Source organism: Brachyhypopomus gauderio, chromosome 1 (assembly GCF_052324685.1).
Source record: "Brachyhypopomus gauderio isolate BG-103 chromosome 1, BGAUD_0.2, whole genome shotgun sequence".
Taxonomy (NCBI): Eukaryota; Metazoa; Chordata; class Actinopteri; order Gymnotiformes; family Hypopomidae; genus Brachyhypopomus; species Brachyhypopomus gauderio.
The window spans coordinates 18,865,483-18,882,838 of NC_135211.1; the positions used below are offsets into that span (position 1 = coordinate 18,865,483).

General features: G+C 46.0%; 1 protein-coding gene across 2 annotated transcripts in view; it reads right to left on the reverse strand.

Annotated features, from left to right (window-relative positions):
- Positions 1–7,251: 7,251 nt before the first annotated feature.
- The window catches only part of cdh11 (cadherin 11, type 2, OB-cadherin (osteoblast)), a 53,105-nt gene continuing 43,000 nt past the window's right edge, over positions 7,252–17,356 (reverse strand). For both annotated transcript variants that reach the window (XM_077000508.1, XM_077000516.1), the window contains exons 7-12: positions 15,872–16,125; positions 15,479–15,615; positions 14,663–14,784; positions 13,484–13,601; positions 9,420–9,665; positions 7,252–9,075 (exon numbers count right to left, since the gene is read on the reverse strand). In XM_077000508.1, the coding sequence (XP_076856623.1) occupies positions 8,579–9,075; positions 9,420–9,665; positions 13,484–13,601; positions 14,663–14,784; positions 15,479–15,615; positions 15,872–16,125 (1,374 nt within the window). In that variant the 3' untranslated portion in view covers positions 7,252–8,578. The remainder of the gene's footprint in view (positions 9,076–9,419; positions 9,666–13,483; positions 13,602–14,662; positions 14,785–15,478; positions 15,616–15,871; positions 16,126–17,356) is intronic.

The following is a 17,356-nucleotide window of genomic DNA, read 5'->3' on the forward strand; positions in this document are numbered from 1 at the left end:
AGTCTGCGTGGCCTAATCATGTGCTCTAAGAGGGTTGTGCACTGCACATGTTGGGAACTGCAGAGGAATCTTCACCTGGCCTATTTGAGAAGTAATGGTCTGATTGAGAGTGTACGTGAGGGAGAGGACACACACCATTCAGCTGCCTCCATCTCTCAAGGCCACTGACAATCAAGATATTATCTCTGGTAGCCAATGAGAGTCAAAAATCTCACTTGTCATTTAATTATGCCAATTATTAACCCAATTTCTGTATGGGTATTTCAGATTTCCCCTTATTAATTAGGTCAATTAAAATAAGTACTCAACATTAAAGTAATTTATAACCGGACATGTTCACCAGGCCTGGTAGTGGCCTTACATGTGTTTCAAGGACAGTCTACATCCTATGAATGTTTCAAGGACAGTATACACCATATGAGTGTTTTAAGGACAGAATACATCATATGAGTGATTTATATTCTTGATGTACATTTATTCTATTCTGATGTACTTTCATTTGTGATATATCTATATTTCTTTTAATCACTTGCATAGTGATGCGCATATAATATTGGATGTGGGGTGTTTGGGTGGGGATATGTGGTGGGATGTTTGGATGGGGGTGTGTGGTAGGGTGTTTGGGTGTGTGGTGGGGTGTTTGGATGGGGGTGTGTGGTGGGGTGTTTGGAAGTGGGGTATGTGGTGGGATGTTTTGGTGTGTGGTTGGGTGTTTGGAAGTGGGTTGTGTGGTGAAGTGTTTGGGGGTGGGGTATGTGGTGGGGTGTTTGGGTGTGTGGTGGGGTGTTTGGGAGTGGGGTGTGTGGTGGGGTGTTCTGGTGTGTGGTGGAGTGTTTGGGGGTGGGGTATGTGGTGGGGTGTTTGGGTGTGTGGTGGGGTGTTTGGGAGTGGGGTGTGTGGTGGGGTGTTCTGGTGTGTGGTGGGGTGTTTGGGAGTGGGGTGTGTGATGGGGTGTTTGGGTGTGGGGTGTGTGGTGGAGTGTTTGGGTGTGGGGTGTGTGGTGGAGTGTTTGGGTGTGGTGGGTCTACTGAGAGCTCTGCTGGTTGTTCGTTTACATCTGAATGTGTCACATTACTGGGGGGGGGGGGGTTACATGCCACAGCCTGTCATGTCTACAGCTTCTGCAGCATTTTCTGGGGGTGGCAATTATTTCCAGGTCTTATGTTATGCCATCTTATCTTCCTTCAGGCTCAGAACATTTTTGAACAGAACCATAACATTTCTGAGCAGAACTTTTTAACAGTGAGGCTGAAAACTGTCAATGTCAAAAACTTCACTAAAATATGAAACACAGCAGTTCTCATGTCCTTGCTACAACGGATCAGGAGCGACTTCGTGAAGACTTACTTTGTCCAATCTTGCATCAACACATGGGTAAATGTGTCACCATGGCAAACCACCTGCTGAGCTGTTGTCTCTGTTTTCGCATTCTGCTATGTAGTCATACCCTAACACACCCTAACATCACCATGAATATAAATCACTCCATGTGATTACGTCAAAAGCAGATTTTATGGTAACTGATGGTGCCTGTTGAAATAAGCAGTTATAAATGTTTAAGGTGTCATGAAGATGTTTAGGTCAGGTGTCATCCAGTGTACGTCAATGAAGTGCCACTATATGGGTTAAAGTGGTTAACTTGCATTGACCAGAGTCTTTACATACCTGTCACATATGAATTAGTACAAACACTGTGCTTGATGTGAAATCTCTTCTTCAATGTCTGTGAATAAGACATGCTCTAATGGCAGAAATATTATAATAATAGTTACACAGAGGCCAAACCACATCACACTCCTCCACACAAGGGGCAGTTCTACACATCTACCCCACACCACATCACACTCCTCCACACAAGGGGCAGTTCTACACATCTTCTGCCCCACACCTCCTCACACAGAGAACAGTGTAGCTCTTTCACTGCAGTGAAGCACATCTGTGTCAGAGCTGAGGATGAACTAACACACACTACAGCAGACAGTGAATACTAACTCACTTGCTAAGATCATTTTGCAGATGTGAAGACGTGACATCTTATGGAAAACGAACAGCGCACTGGAAGGTCTAAATCCTGGAACCCTCACACCTACTCAACGAAAGAGTTCAGCTCTTAGCTGCAGCGCCACACACACCCAGCAGCCCCGACCATGCACCCTGGACCCACGGAAGAGACGGAAAGATTCTTCTGTCCCACTGGAGCCAAAGATTTATTCCCACCTCCTGGTATGAGGGACAGAAAGGCGATACGGCCCTGACGCTCAGCAGGAATTCTGCTGTGAATTATGGAAGCTAAGCTACTGGTGCTTTCCTCTGACACACCATAAATCATGGCACAAGTTGAACTTCTATTTATTTATTTCTTTATTTATTTGTTTATTTATTTATTTTCTACTCCCTCATTTTTGTCCTCTAGCAACTCTAGAAGGAACTTTGGTTTCTTTTATCCAGCTTGGTGTTTGAACAAGAATTATGTCTGCCATTTCTCCTGAAAAAGACAGCCTTGACCAGACAGCTTTAAAAGATGGTTCTCCAAAAACATGCAGGTTCCTCTTTTTGGCAGAGAGGGAGTGCTGTGCTTTTCTTTATCAAGGCTGAAGTATGATCTACAGTGGCTGTTTTATTTATTTATTTATTTATTTTAATCTTGAACAAGTTCCCAGTGTCATTGTAATGATATGCGATAGGAGGCACAGGCCTGTGTGCTTTTACTGAGAGTCCACACTGTTTCTACCCTTCTCAAGGTCAAGGCACATACTCTCAGACACACACACACACACACACACACACACACACACACACTGGCTCTCAAGAGCTGAAACCGCTCTGTGTCTAATGCGTTGTCAAAACGCCTCACAATTTATCCTTTTAAGTATCAGTGCTGAAACCCTGCTTTCATTCCCGCCGTGCACACTGACATGGAAAGAAAGGCCCAGATCAATGGAAACACTTCCAGTGCAGAATTCAGATTAACGGTAGAGGACCACGCAACTAAAGCAGCTTCTGATCAAAGACAAATATTGAAATTTCTCCAGAAAAAAGAAGGATAAATGTATTTTGGTTTAAATAAATTTAAATGGATTAAAGTGATCAAATAGCTTTTCATATGAATAACAAACCAATGAGTGAATCAAAAATTCTGTGTCTATGTTTCACTGGGTTAAACAAACAAGTCCATATATGGGTATTCATGCCGTGATGCATGTTGGGAATTTACAATGCTAATGGAAAACAAACTAATAAACAAAATAAAATAAAAAACTGCATTGAGTTAAAATAAGTAAAATATGGTATGATGCTAAAATAAATCAAGTACCGTATGGTGCTAAAATTAATCAAACACTATATGATGCTGAAATAAATCAAATACTATATCATACTAAAATAAATGAAATACAATATAATGCTAAAATAAATAAAATATTATATTATATATATAATATTAATTCTATTATATATTGCTGTTCCATAAACACTGTATAAATACAATGTCAATAATAAGGTGATTATATTACGTGTATTTTATGTTGTTTTGTTGTGTCATTGGGTGCAAGGCAGCAGAATGTAGCTGTGAAATAATAATACTGTGAAATAATCATGCCATGGTTAGGACATGCCATGGTCACATATGTAGTACTGACTATCAGAAGATATTTGAAATGCATTTTTATGAGGCTTCCCTACAGATCATAAACTGGCATCATTTAAATTGCCAAAGTAAGACTTGTTATGTTGCTCTGATACAGGAATGGGCCAAAGACCAATGACAGAATATTTCTTATGATCCACGGGTGAAGAAATGCCGATAGAAAGAGGAGAAAATCGATGATGTAATTGACATCGTTATTTAAAGACCTCCTAGTTAGTGATTATGTGCTATTAGTGCTATCTGGTTTCTGCTGTGGTTAGTCAGAGTCATTCGTGCTTTGGTCAGATTTCATGTAGCTGTCATGTCGCTTCTGAAGAATTTACTCGCAGCTGAAGGCTACGTTGCTGCGGAGATCAGGGCGGAGCAGAGCTCAGATCAGGGACGGGAGCAGGCTCTGGGTGGAGGTGTTGAGAGCCATCACTCACTCCACCAGACTCAGTGAGGAGCAGGGATGATTAAAGACGCAGTCTAAATGCAGCAGTTACACCGGGCTAGCACTGCTCAACTCTCAGTAGGGCTGTAACACATTAGGATCAGAGCCCCGTAAAATTATAGGCTGACCTTCTGAAACTGCAGTGAACACCTGTATGATAAGAGTGCATTAACACACACACACACACACACACACACACACACACACACACACACACACACACACACACACACACTCACACACACACACACACATAGAACTACACACAAAAAGCACTATATATGTGCTACCCCTGGGCTTAGTTTACCCTTGCCCCTAACACCCCCCCCCCCACCACACATCATCTGAGCTCCTACACTTAACGCTGCCTGTGCCAGTGTCAGGAAGGACCTATTGATCCGTGATTCCAGGGGAACAACCTGACACTTCCTTATGGATCCCTGAGATAGGAGGCAACGCTCAGGCTAGTGATTGTTTTTTGTTGTTTTTTCTTTTGCGTGTAGGGGAGAGGAAGAGGTCAATGGAGTCGCCCGCGTCCTCGTGCCGCTCCGACAGGCCTCTGGGGCATGTGCAGGGCAGGTTAATCACCTCAGCTGCCTCTCCGGCTCACAGACGGCCGGTCTACAGTGGCTTGGAAGGCCCAGAAAGTGGCAGGGACACCCACAGCACCACGACGCGCACCAGTGAATAATATCAATGCAGCAGCCTCCTCCCCTCCATATCAAGCAACTCCTCCACCAGATGCTGCGGTGAGACATAACCACACAGGATGAGTCTTTCACATTACACACAAGCTCGCCTGCTAAGCCGTATGCAGAAGGTTGTAGGAGCATTACAAAGGTCAGCGGCAGCGCAGGTAACAAAGCAAAGAAAAATCAAAAGGAATAGAAAAACGGTACAGCTGTGAGGCTACAGCAGGAGCTGGAGCTCGGGGGGAGAGTGTTAATAACACAAAACCCCAGAAAACACAGCAGACAGTGAAACCAGGGTGACAAAGCCAGGTAAGGCAATGAGAGATGAGGGGTGAACATACACATCACAGGGAGAACACGGGTCTGGGCTGTGTGTGCCGTTTGGAGGAACAGCAGGTGTCAATATTCAGAGGAAGCAGCGTGCTGCAACCGTACTCCAGGGGCGTATCCATGACAACGCCATATGACTCTTAACCTTCCAAAAGGATTGTCTGCCAGACAGAAGCGCCTGTCTGCTGTCTGGCCACGGACCGTCTGCTCTGGCTCACTGTGTTCACTGGTGGACATTAAGCAGCATGGTTCTGTGTTACATTTGGATCCACAAAATGTCAGACATACAGATAGTTTCATCGGTAACATGCAATGACCCCGCATGACTAACCAGTACAGTGACCTTGCATGACTAACCAGTACAGTGACCCCGCATGATTAACCAGTACAGTGACCCCGCATGATTAACCAGTGCAGTGACACCGCATGACTAACCAGTACGTGACCCTGCATGATTAACCAGTACAGTGACACCGCATGATTAACCAGTACAGTGACCCCGCATGACTAACCAGTACAGTGACCCCGCATGATTAACCAGTGCAGTGACACCGCATGACTTACCAGTACAGTGACTCTGCATGACTAACCAGTACAGTGACCCCGCATGATTAACCAGTACAGTGACCCCGCATGATTAACCAGTACAGTGACACCGCATGATTAACCAGTGCAGTGACCCCGCATGACTAACCAGTACAGTGACCCCACAAGACAAACCAGTACACTGACTCCACATGATGAACCAGTACACTGACTCTGCATGATGAACCAGTACACTGACCCTGCATGACGAACCAGAGCAGTGACCCCGCATGACAAACCAGTGCAGTGACCCCGCATGGCTAACCAGTGCAGTGACCCCGCATGACGAACCAGTACAGTGTCCCCACAAAACAAACCAGTACACTGACTCCGCATAATGAACCAGTACATTGACCCTGCATGATGGATCAGTACAGTGACCCCACATGACAAATCAGTACAGTGACCCCGCATGACGAAACAGGACAGTGAACCCATGCTGCAGGGTTTGATCTCCTGAGGTCCCGATGTGCCAGCACGAAGCTCTCCCAGGCTGAAAGAAGACATCACTGCACTGGCAGATCAACGTAACAGTGATGTGATATTTCCTGCAGAATGCTTTGGGTATTTTGGCGAAGACCCATAAGGCATCCACAGTATATACCAAGAGGATTAGTAGAAGAAAGAGATCAGTGTACATCTGTGGTCCATGGTGTAAACGTCTTATTTTAGCATATGATTCTGCAGGTTGGCAAACCCACACATGGTTCCTTTCAGCTTGTACACGTCAGATTACCTCAGTGTCGCGCAGCTGGTCGAGACACTGGGATCATGAGAAAATCACCGGGAGCTTGCGTAACCCTGCAGGAGCAACGGAGGTGCACGCAGCTCCCAAACAGACCGGGCGTCTGGTAACGGCACGAGCGTGCGTCTAGAGGCTGCGGGAGAAGCTGGACTCACTGGTGAAGTATTGTCCAGTGTGCAATGCGTGGGGCCAGCCTACATCCTGGATCTCTGTGGCACACAGCTAGACGAAAACAGTCCTGCCGGGGCAGTGATGGAGTGGAAGACCACTCCTGTGTTTACCACCACCCCTCCGCTGGGAGATCAGCGCCAGCCTCATTCAGGTGCTCCAGAGTTCAGCTTTCGCCCTCCCATCTCCGAGATGTTTTTATAACAAAGTGCACATTGACCTTTCTGTGTGTGGTGTCCCTGGGAGAGAGTCAATGCCACCAGCCCTTCGGTGATAGACAAAGCACAGACCCACCACCAGACAGGCACTGAAAGCAGAAGAAATGTGTGCATGTGTGTGTGTGTGTGTGTGTGTGTGTGTGTGTGTGAATGTGCATGTCAGCATGATTGTGTGTGTGTGGGGGCATGCGTGAGTGTACGCATGTGTTTGCACGTGTGTGTGCATGTGACCGTGTGCATGTGTCTGTAGGTGTGTGCACGCATGGGTGTGTGTGTGTGTGTGTGTGTGTTGGGTTCTCGAATACAGCACACGTCACAGGAATGGGTTTGTAGCTTTCCCTCTGATGTTTAGAACACAGATTACATGCTGCAAATCAGCGTGATAAATATAACTGCTTTAGAAGTCTCTGCTCGAACATATTTAACAGCCTCCATTATTTTATAAAAGAGCATTTATTTCAAAGATTTCCACTTCGGAGACTGAAGCAGATAGTAGAGCAACAGTACAATGTTCATAAAATATAAGTGTGATGCTGTAACAGTTTCTTACATGTTGAAATACTGATATTTGTATGTATACTAAAATAAGAACTTTTAAAATTGTACAAATAGTTACCATAAAATTGACATAGAAATGAGCTGTTTCTCACTGTGACAGGACAGATTGCTATTTTCTCACAAGGGAGAATAATATACGCCATTAAAGTAAATGAGAAATGAAGAGATTGAAAGTATCGATAATCATAATTATACCATCATAATATAAAAAAAAGAGATTTACATAAACCGAACAGGCGCAAGTTTGATCCTCAAGACACATATTCGCACATGTGGTCTGTACATATGTTATATGGATTTTAGCTTTAGGATATAGTTTTCAAGTTACAAAAAATGCACTGTGTTGCAAGAGTGTCCAGAATTTAAGGCGATTTTTGAGCTCACGTGTCTTTCTTAGTGATTGTTCACTGAAAGTGGAGATTTCTGTTTTGTTATTGTTGTTCGTTTTTGTTCGTCTGGGTAAGAGAAAGTGAGAGGGCCTTTTCTGGATTCATCTACGCCGAGAGGCTTTAAAGGGAAAAAGGAAGAAGAAAAGAGAAAGACTAAAAACCCTAAAGCCCAAGGAGAGGCCTGTTCGGCAGGTCACCCAGCAGCCAGTAGGAGGCGCTACATGAGGGACAAAGTCCAGGTTGCTGACGTTCTTGAGTTTCATTATAAGGCAACTGTTTGTTCTCCTCTGTGAGCTCATTCACAGTATTTCAGCAGTTCCTCCGTCTCTGTGACCCTGTGCCAGCACCCCAACCTCGACTAACAAAAGCGAAATACACTGGGTTCCTTAGTTTTCAAATCACATCGGCACACACGCACACACGCGCACACACACACACACACACACACACACACACACACACACACACACACACACACACACACACACTGCTTCACGTCAGAATGTCCCACAGAGGTGTCTCTTTTTATTTTATCTTTTGAATCTTATTTTTTTTATTTGTTATTTTATTTCTATTTCTTTCAACTTCTCTGCAGCATCTTCTGATCATACTCTGAACGATCCCTATCTTTGTGTAGTATACTGTGTAGCATACTGTGTAGTATACTGCATGTATACTTAAAACGAGCAATCAAAACAACCTAAAGTTTACTATAAATAGATGAACTTGTGGAATACTTATAGTAAACTTTACACAGCACACATAGTTAGTGGAAGTGATGGAGGAAGGGGTGGAAGAATCTACAAAGTGGTTGTTAAGAGTTGTCCTCAGCCAGGTCTTTGGTGCCGTAAAGTTCTGCGAGTTTCTTGAAGCGCGGCCCCCAGCTCTGGAGGTAATCGTAGTCCAGATCGGAGTCAGTGGTGACCGACTCAAGTGAGCTGAGGGACCCGGCGACTGAGCCCCTCCCCTCGTAGCCGTACACCTGTATGGAGTCGTACGGAGGGGCGGTGGGGTCATGGTCTGCGTCAGACACGCGCGTCTTGATGAACTCATCCACGTCCACGCTGTTGGCCACGGGTCGCAGGCCGGGCCGGAGTGGAAACTGCAGGTCGGGTTTGATGTCCTTGCGGGGCAGGAAGCCGTTGATCCCGTCTGGGTTCTGCAGGGTGGCAATGTCGAAGGCCTCCGTGTCCTCCTCTCCGCCCCCCTCGTCGTCATAGGTGATGATGTTCTCACGGATGTCCTCCTCCTCGAACACGATGAGGGGCTCCTTCTTCTGCCGCCTCAGCGCCACGAACAGAACCACGATAGCTGGACGAACGCGGACACACACACACACACGTTCAGCACAGTCAGCAACACCGTGGGCATGACCAAGGCAGAACAACAGGGCTCTAAATGAGATCGAACAGTAGCACAGGCATAATCACCATCTACACATTAGCACAAAACATGCATAAATGTAATGCATACAAATATTGCAACACACACCTATTTTACAAAGAAGCCTGCTTTAACTTGCCTGAAGTAAAAAGCAATTCAGTGGACTATAATTAAATGTAAATCTTGACAGCTAAGCGAAACCTGATTAGACCGGTTTAATTCCCATGGTTCTCTGAGGCAGGCGGTGCTATCCACTCGGGGGTGGTTCTTACCCAGAAGGATGACGATACAGGCCAGGATGGCTACGAGAGCTCCGGTGCTGAGGCCTGCAGGCAGGACTTGGGGCTCCATGCAGGACATGGTGTCTTTACTGTCACAGGTGCACACGCGGATCAGCAGTGTGTTGGTGCTGCTCAACGCAGGCACACCGTTGTCATTGATCTCGATGGGCAGGGCGTACACGTCCTGGATCATCCTATTGAAGCCCTTTCGCATCACCACGATGGTGGCAGTGTTGTCTGTGGGCAGGCCAGAAACACAGGGGCAGCTTAAAGACAAGGAAGGAGGAGGCGAGTGGGAGTGTTTTATTTGTCAAGACAGGGAGAGAGTGTGTTTTATGTGTCGAGGCAGGGAGGGAGTGTGTTTAATGTGTCGAGGCAACGAGGGAGTGTGTTTTATGTGTCGAGGCAGGGAGAGAGTGCTTTTGAGGCAGGGAGGGAGTGTGTTTTATGTGTCGAGACAGGGAGGGAGTGTGTTTGAGAGAGGGAGGGAGTGTGTTTTATGTGTCGAGGCAGGGAGGGAGTGTGTTTGAGGCAGGGAGGGAGTGTGCTTTATGTGTCGAGGCAGGGAGGGAATGTGTTTGAGGCAGGGAGGGAGTGTGTTTTATGTGTCGAGACAGGGAGGGAGTGTGTTTTATGTGTCGAGACAGGGAGGGAGTGTGTTTGAGGCAGGGAGGGAGTGTGTTTTATGTGTCGAGACAGGGAGGGAGTGTGTTTGAGGCAGGGAGGGAGTGTGTTTAATGTGTCGATACAGGGAGGGAGTGTGTTTGAGAGAGGGAGGGAGTGTGTTTTATGTGTCGAGATAGGGAGGGAGTGTGTTTGAGGCAGGGAGGGAGTGTGTTTTATGTGTCGAGGCAGGGAGGGAGTGTGTTTGAGGCAGGGAGGGAGTGTGTTTTATGTGTCGAGGCAGGGAGGGAGTGTGTTTTATGTGTCGAGGCAGGGAGGGAGTGTGCTTTATGTGTCGAGGCAGGGAGGGAGTGTGTTTGAGAGTGGGAGGGAGTGTGTTTTATGTGTCGAGGCAGGGAGGGAGTGTGTTTTATGTGTCGAGACAGGGAGGGAGTGTGTTTGAGGCAGGGAGGGAGTGTGCTTTATGTGTCGATACAGGGAGGGAGTGTGTTTGAGAGAGGGAGGGAGTGTGTTTTATGTGTCGAGATAGGGAGGGAGTGTGTTTTATGTGTCGAGACAGGGAGGGAGTGTGTTTGAGGCAGGGAGGGAGTGTGTTTAATGTGTCGATACAGGGAGGGAGTGTGTTTGAGAGAGGGAGGGAGTGTGTTTTATGTGTCGAGATAGGGAGGGAGTGTGTTTGAGGCAGGGAGGGAGTGTGTTTTATGTGTCGAGGCAGGGAGGGAGTGTGTTTGAGGCAGGGAGGGAGTGTGTTTTATGTGTCGAGGCAGGGAGGGAGTGTGTTTTATGTGTCGAGGCAGGGAGGGAGTGTGCTTTATGTGTCGAGGCAGGGAGGGAGTGTGTTTGAGAGAGGGAGGGAGTGTGTTTTATGTGTCGAGGCAGGGAGGGAGTGTGCTTTATGTGTCGAGGCAGGGAGGGAGTGTGCTTTATGTGTCGAGGCAGGGAGGGAATGGTGCCAGGACCCTTCCCAGTGTGCAAGGTCACTCTTCAGGCAGAGACAGAGCGAATTCATTTAAAGACCTGCAGCTTGGTAATCTTCTCTGCCTGCTGGCTGCACTGACTTCAGGTCCTGCTCTGCGCGGTAACGAAAGTGGCCCTAATGACATGCCCTCAGCACCACAGCACTCTACAGGCCAGGCTCAATCTCCTGTGATCAATTACATTTCTATATGCTATTCTGTGTGGGAGATTACTATGGACACAGTGAAGAACCTGCCTCAGAGGAGAAGGAGACTTCTCTGAGCAGAAGACTTCTCCTCTGGGTCTCCACTTGTTACACACGTTTGAAGGAGCCATTCTGAGACACTGTCAACAGTAAATGCCTTACAGTGAAAAATCTGACAGTAATATCAGTCTCAAAAGAGTTTCTGTGACTAAGCAGGATGTGTGCACCTGGGTTTAACGTGTGCAGTAATCTCCACATATAAAAACAATAAGGACTCTTTGTTACCATGCATACATCATGCAATTTATCTAATAATGACTGAGTATTACAGAGTACCGCCTAATATCCACCCTAACATATTTAAATATATAAATATATATATATATATATATATATATATATATATATATATATATATAACTGTGTGAGGCTGGATCATGTGGCACTGATTTTCAGCAAGTTGTGATGATCACAGGACGCTGGAGGTCTGACCTGAGCTGGGTATAATGGAGGCCAAGATAAACGAGTGGGCGAGACTCTTTCAGTCTGGGGCCATTTGAACGGCTCCTCTGGCCACAGACAAAGCCAGTCAATTAGAGCAGCTTAATCTGTCGCCCCCATATTGTCGGCTTTAGAAACGACTTGCTGAAAGTAAGTGCTCATTTCCCATCTTATTAAAGCATTTCAAATGGGAGAGAAAAAGAGAGACATCTCTCTCACCCTCTCTCTCTCTCTCTCTCTCTCTCTCACACACACACACACCCTCTCTCCCTCTCTCTCTCTCTCCCCCTCTCTCCCTCCATATTCACCTAAAGCTATCTAAAATGGATTTCTCTGTCATTTAAAAATATCCCTTTTAACTGTAATTAACGCATGCGCGTGCCTTATATAGAATTGGACACAAATGGGTTGGCTGAGCGGACGTCCGTGCACTACGACCCCCCCATGTCACCCCCCCCCCCCCCCCCCCATGTAAAGAAGCAAGCTCGTGATTTCAGAGGGTCCATCAGCTTTTCTCCCGGGACAAGCGTGTCACACGTGAAACTTTGAATAGTTGCATGCTATTAAGAAAGACGTTATCTAATAGTCAACTAGTGATTATATGAAATTATGTGGACTGTTGACTGTCTTTATTGTAGAATTAGGACAGAGATACGTTCATTTCATGACCACTAACGACAATTTTAAGACACAATGGCTGTTTTATACATTTAACGGTAGGATATAGTGTTAATTGGGCAATGAAAACACAACAGAGTATTCTAACATACATAAACCAGTACATAAACTGGTATATATACCACTAGATAAACTGGTACATATACTACAAGATGAAATGGTACTTACAACACTAGATAAACTAGTACATATACTACTAGATAAACTGGCAGATAATAGTCCCTAGTTAGGAAACACCCATCATAGTTTGTGAAACAGCATAAATCAGATTATATTATATACAAATAAATACTAAATTTATTACAAATATTATAAATGTTAAAATGACTGTTTTTTTTTTTTTTTTTTTATGACTAGTTTTTTTTTCTAAATCCACTAAAGCATCTAGGTCAGATAAAACTGCCATCCCATAGCTGCCCTCCATACCAACCCTTGTTCCTGATGCATACCTACAGTACCCGCCCTAATACCCACCTACAGTACCCGCCATCATACCCGCCCTCATACCCACCTACAGTACCCGCCCTAATACCCACCTACAGTACCCGCCATCATACCCGCCCTCATACCCACCTACAGTACCCGCCCTAATACCCACCTACAGTACCCGCCATCATACCCGCCCTCATACCCACCTACAGTACCCACCCTAATACTCAACTACAGTACCCACCCATATACCCACCTACAGTACCCGCCCTTATACCCACCTACAGTACCCGCCATCATACCCGCCCTCATACCCACCTACAGTACCCGCCGTCATACCCACCTACAGTACCCTCCCTAATACCCACCTACAGTACCCACCCTCATACCCGCCCTCATGCCCACATACAGTACCCGCCCTCATGCCAACATACAGTACCCGCCCTCATGCCCACATACAGTATCCACGCTCCAGCTCTGTGTGATGGTTAAAGATAGAACATGACCATTTCCATGGAGATGTGTCACTTCATGCTGTGGTCTTAATCTTACAGGTGTCTGGAGGGCAGAATGTGGGGCCATTGGCAGTGGGGGTGGGATTCCGTGGTCAGTGGGGGTGGGATCCCGTGGTCAGTAGGGGAGGGGCTTCTAGGGTACCTACCTCTGTTGTCCTTCAGGGAGAAGTTGTGGTTGCTGACCGCCTTGGGGGCCAGGCTGAAGTGGAAGTGTTGTCGTGGAGACATCTCATCTTTATCCACAGCGCTCACCGTCTTAATGGCCTGACCAATCAGGAGAAAGCAAAACAAGTACAGTTGTAAATCAGCCCATCTCTCACTCTCTATCTCAACCTATCAGATTTTCTAATTAATGCAAGCCAGGTAAAATTAGTGGAATCAACACAATCCAAGAAGACAATCCAAAATCCAAAATCTTGGAGAGGTCTTTTACTTTCTGAACCTGGAATGTCCATCTCTGCTGTCTATCTCCACCTCTCTCTCTCTCTCTCTCTCTCTCTCTTTCTAGTCTATCTCCCTCCCTCTCATTCTCTCCCTCACTCTTTCTCTCCCTCTCTTTCTCTCTCTCTCTCTCTCTCTCTCTCTTTATCTCTGTCCCTATCTCTTTCTCTCTATCTTTATATATATCTCTCTCACTCTCTCTCTCAGATTCAGATTCAACGGTTGCCAAAGCGATAAACACAATTATTAACAATTAAAGTAATAAAAAATAGTTGAGAGTAAGGACAAGAAAAAAAAATTATAAATAAACATATTATAAAGTTTAGTACATACACCTGGACTAATGATGACAAATGAAATGAGCAGCCTATATAATTAATCAGTTATTTAAACGCTCTCTCTCTCTCTCTCTCTCTCTCTCTCTCCTCCATAACGACCTAAAGCACTCACACGCTCTCTCTCTCTCACACACACACACACACACACACACACACACACACACACACACACACACACACACACACACACACACACACACACACACACACACATTTACACCCATCAAATTACAGTGCAGATTTGTGTTGTATAAACTAACACACTGGTTTCTAATAAAAGTCTAAATCCACAGTAAGTCTAAATCCACAAAGTGCACATTTTTAAGATTGTGTAGATAGTGGCTCCTCTTGAGAAACAGGATATTGAACCTCATCTTTGTGACTGTGGGTAACAGTTATGTAAATGTTCCCACTACTGAAGTAAGAAAACAAAGACAACAAACGTTCTCTCACAGGTGGTGTCACTGTAGCTTTAAACATCTTTAGTGGCTTAATGGCTCATGTTTCTGTACTCTGGGACAAAAAGTATACTGTAAATACACTCACTTTGCCCGGGCTCACATTGTCACACATTAATACTTCATCCTGGGTGGCGAATTCTGGGGCATTGTCGTTTACGTCTTTCACTTTGATGTTAACGCGTACCTTTGCATCTTGGTGATGACCACCTGAATCAACACGAAGTCAAAGAACCTTCAACACGTTTCTCAGCATACGGATGGAGGAGATGCATATATGCACAATAGCAGACATAAAGAGAATGTGGATGAAGAGTGTGCAGCGTAATGGCTCTGAATAGCAGACAGATACAGGAGGAGTAGATGCTTAGCTAGTTGGAGAGAAGGAATCTGTCTTTGAAAACTGGTGAAAGTCAAAATGACATGAACAGAGTGCGAAGAAGAAAGACACTCTGCTCCTATGGAAGTTCAGTATGAGTCCCGTTATCTTGCATCAGACATTATCAGCAGAACACTGAAATATCAAGCTCCCAGACAGTAGCCGAATCCATATTATAAAAGCACCATTTGATGCACAGAACTGGAGATGTTCATTTTAAATGCATTACATTATCAGAGAGGACATAAAATCCGAGAATGTATCTGACAGCCTGGTGGTGCTCAAAATAAATACAGGTCTGAGGTCAGCTGAGAATGAATCAGGCATTGAGAGGCGATCTGTCCCTGCACACCCTGCACTGTTTCAGGGTCAGAGCGACCACATCGAAGTGAGGAGGGAGGAGCAGGCATTTCAAGATGAGAAGGGAGGAAAGGAGAAAGGAGAGAGGAGGAGAGGAGAGGGGAGGAGAGGAGATTAGAAGCTGGTCTGTAATTAGGGAGTCCTGAGGAAACAGCAGGATCCTACCAATCTCTGTGGCACTGACTGAGATGTTGTGCCAGGGCTGAGTCTCTCTGTCCAGGGGCCGGGTGGTCTTGATTGTGCCCTCCTCAGGGCTGATGGTGAAGAACTCCTCCAAGTCAGTGTAGCGAGGGATTAAATATCTACCAAAGCAGGAGAAACAAAGGAATAAGCGCAAAGAGTTGCGAGACCTCGCACCCGGCAGACGGCAGTTCACACGACTCTAAACAGGGCGACAGCCCCAGCTCTGTGACTTTCTGTGTACTGAAGATGTTGACACAACTACAGCAAATACTGACACCCTTTGATTAAACCAGCAAGGCTTGTCAACAGTAGCGTGATCCCTTTGTGTTCTGCCAGACAGCAGCTGGGATAAACGTTGCCTCCAGGGGGCGCTACCTGATGGGGTTGTTGGCGATGTCGGTGTCCTTGGCATGCACACGGCCGACCAGAGTTCCACCCGGTGCGTTCTCCTCCACCTCGAAGGTGTAGCTGGGGGCCATGAAGGCGGGGGGCTCGTCTGCATCCTCCACTGAGATCTTTACGACGGTGGTGTCTTTGTAAGGGCCCCAGCTGAGGAATCTGGAGTCCACGTTGGGGTTCACAGCCTCCACTTTCAGTGTGTACGAGCGCTTGGTTTCAAAATCCACAGGCTGCAAACAACAAGTGAGAAAACGCTGTAGTCACTGGCTCTGCCCTTCGGTGCCGTCAGTCACAAGGCCATATTAATGTAATTACTGCTGAACTGCTGTTTGTTTATGAGACATGTCCAACGTGTCAGTACGCTGAATTAGGCTCAGCAGAATTACAGTCTCACAGGATATAAACGGCAAACATAACTACCCTAATGAATAAAAAGATTACCAATTAATCAATACAGTGAAAACAGGGTACAGTGGCTTACACACACAACCAAGTGTGTGAGAGACAGATAGAGGGTGCTGTTGCAACAGATTCTGAAGGTTGTTAGTTATTAGGCGCATGTCGCCATTGTGTTGAGGGGATCTGCTCCTTCAGTAGTCTCACACCCAGTGCCCACACACACACACACACACACACACACACACACACACACACACACACATATATATATATACACACAGTGCCCTTCACACACACACATACACACACACACACACACACACACACACGCACACACACACACACACACACACACACACACACACGCACACACACACACACACACACACACACACACACATATATATATATACACACAGTGCCCTTCACACACACACACACACACACACACACACACACACACACACACACATATATATATACACACAGTGCCCTTCACACACACACACACACACACACACACACACACACACACACACACACATATATATACACACAGTGCCCTTCACTCACTCACACACACACACACACACACACACACACACACACACACACACACACACACACACACACACACACACACACACACACACAGACATGCACAATTTCATATGTGAGGAAATAAAACCACTGTCCCTGAACAACTGGACAGTTACAGAGCACAGAACTACCCCCTACACCTCCACACCCCTACACCCCCTACACCTCCACACCCCCTACACTCCCTACACCCCCTACACCTCCACACCCCCTACACCCCCTACACCCCCCGATCTGGCTATGGATTCACACGTATGCCAGTTTTCTGATTAGCCTCTCTCACCTGTCTCACAGCTCTCACAAATTACCATGTGCAAATTACACTTATAGGGGAAACACTGAAACACACATACTTACACACACACACACACACACACACATTGGTGGCTGATTGGGGCTTTAGTTGTTTTTGTATCATCTTCTTTTTCTTTTCCTTGTTTTCTGTTCTTGTTTTTTAATGGC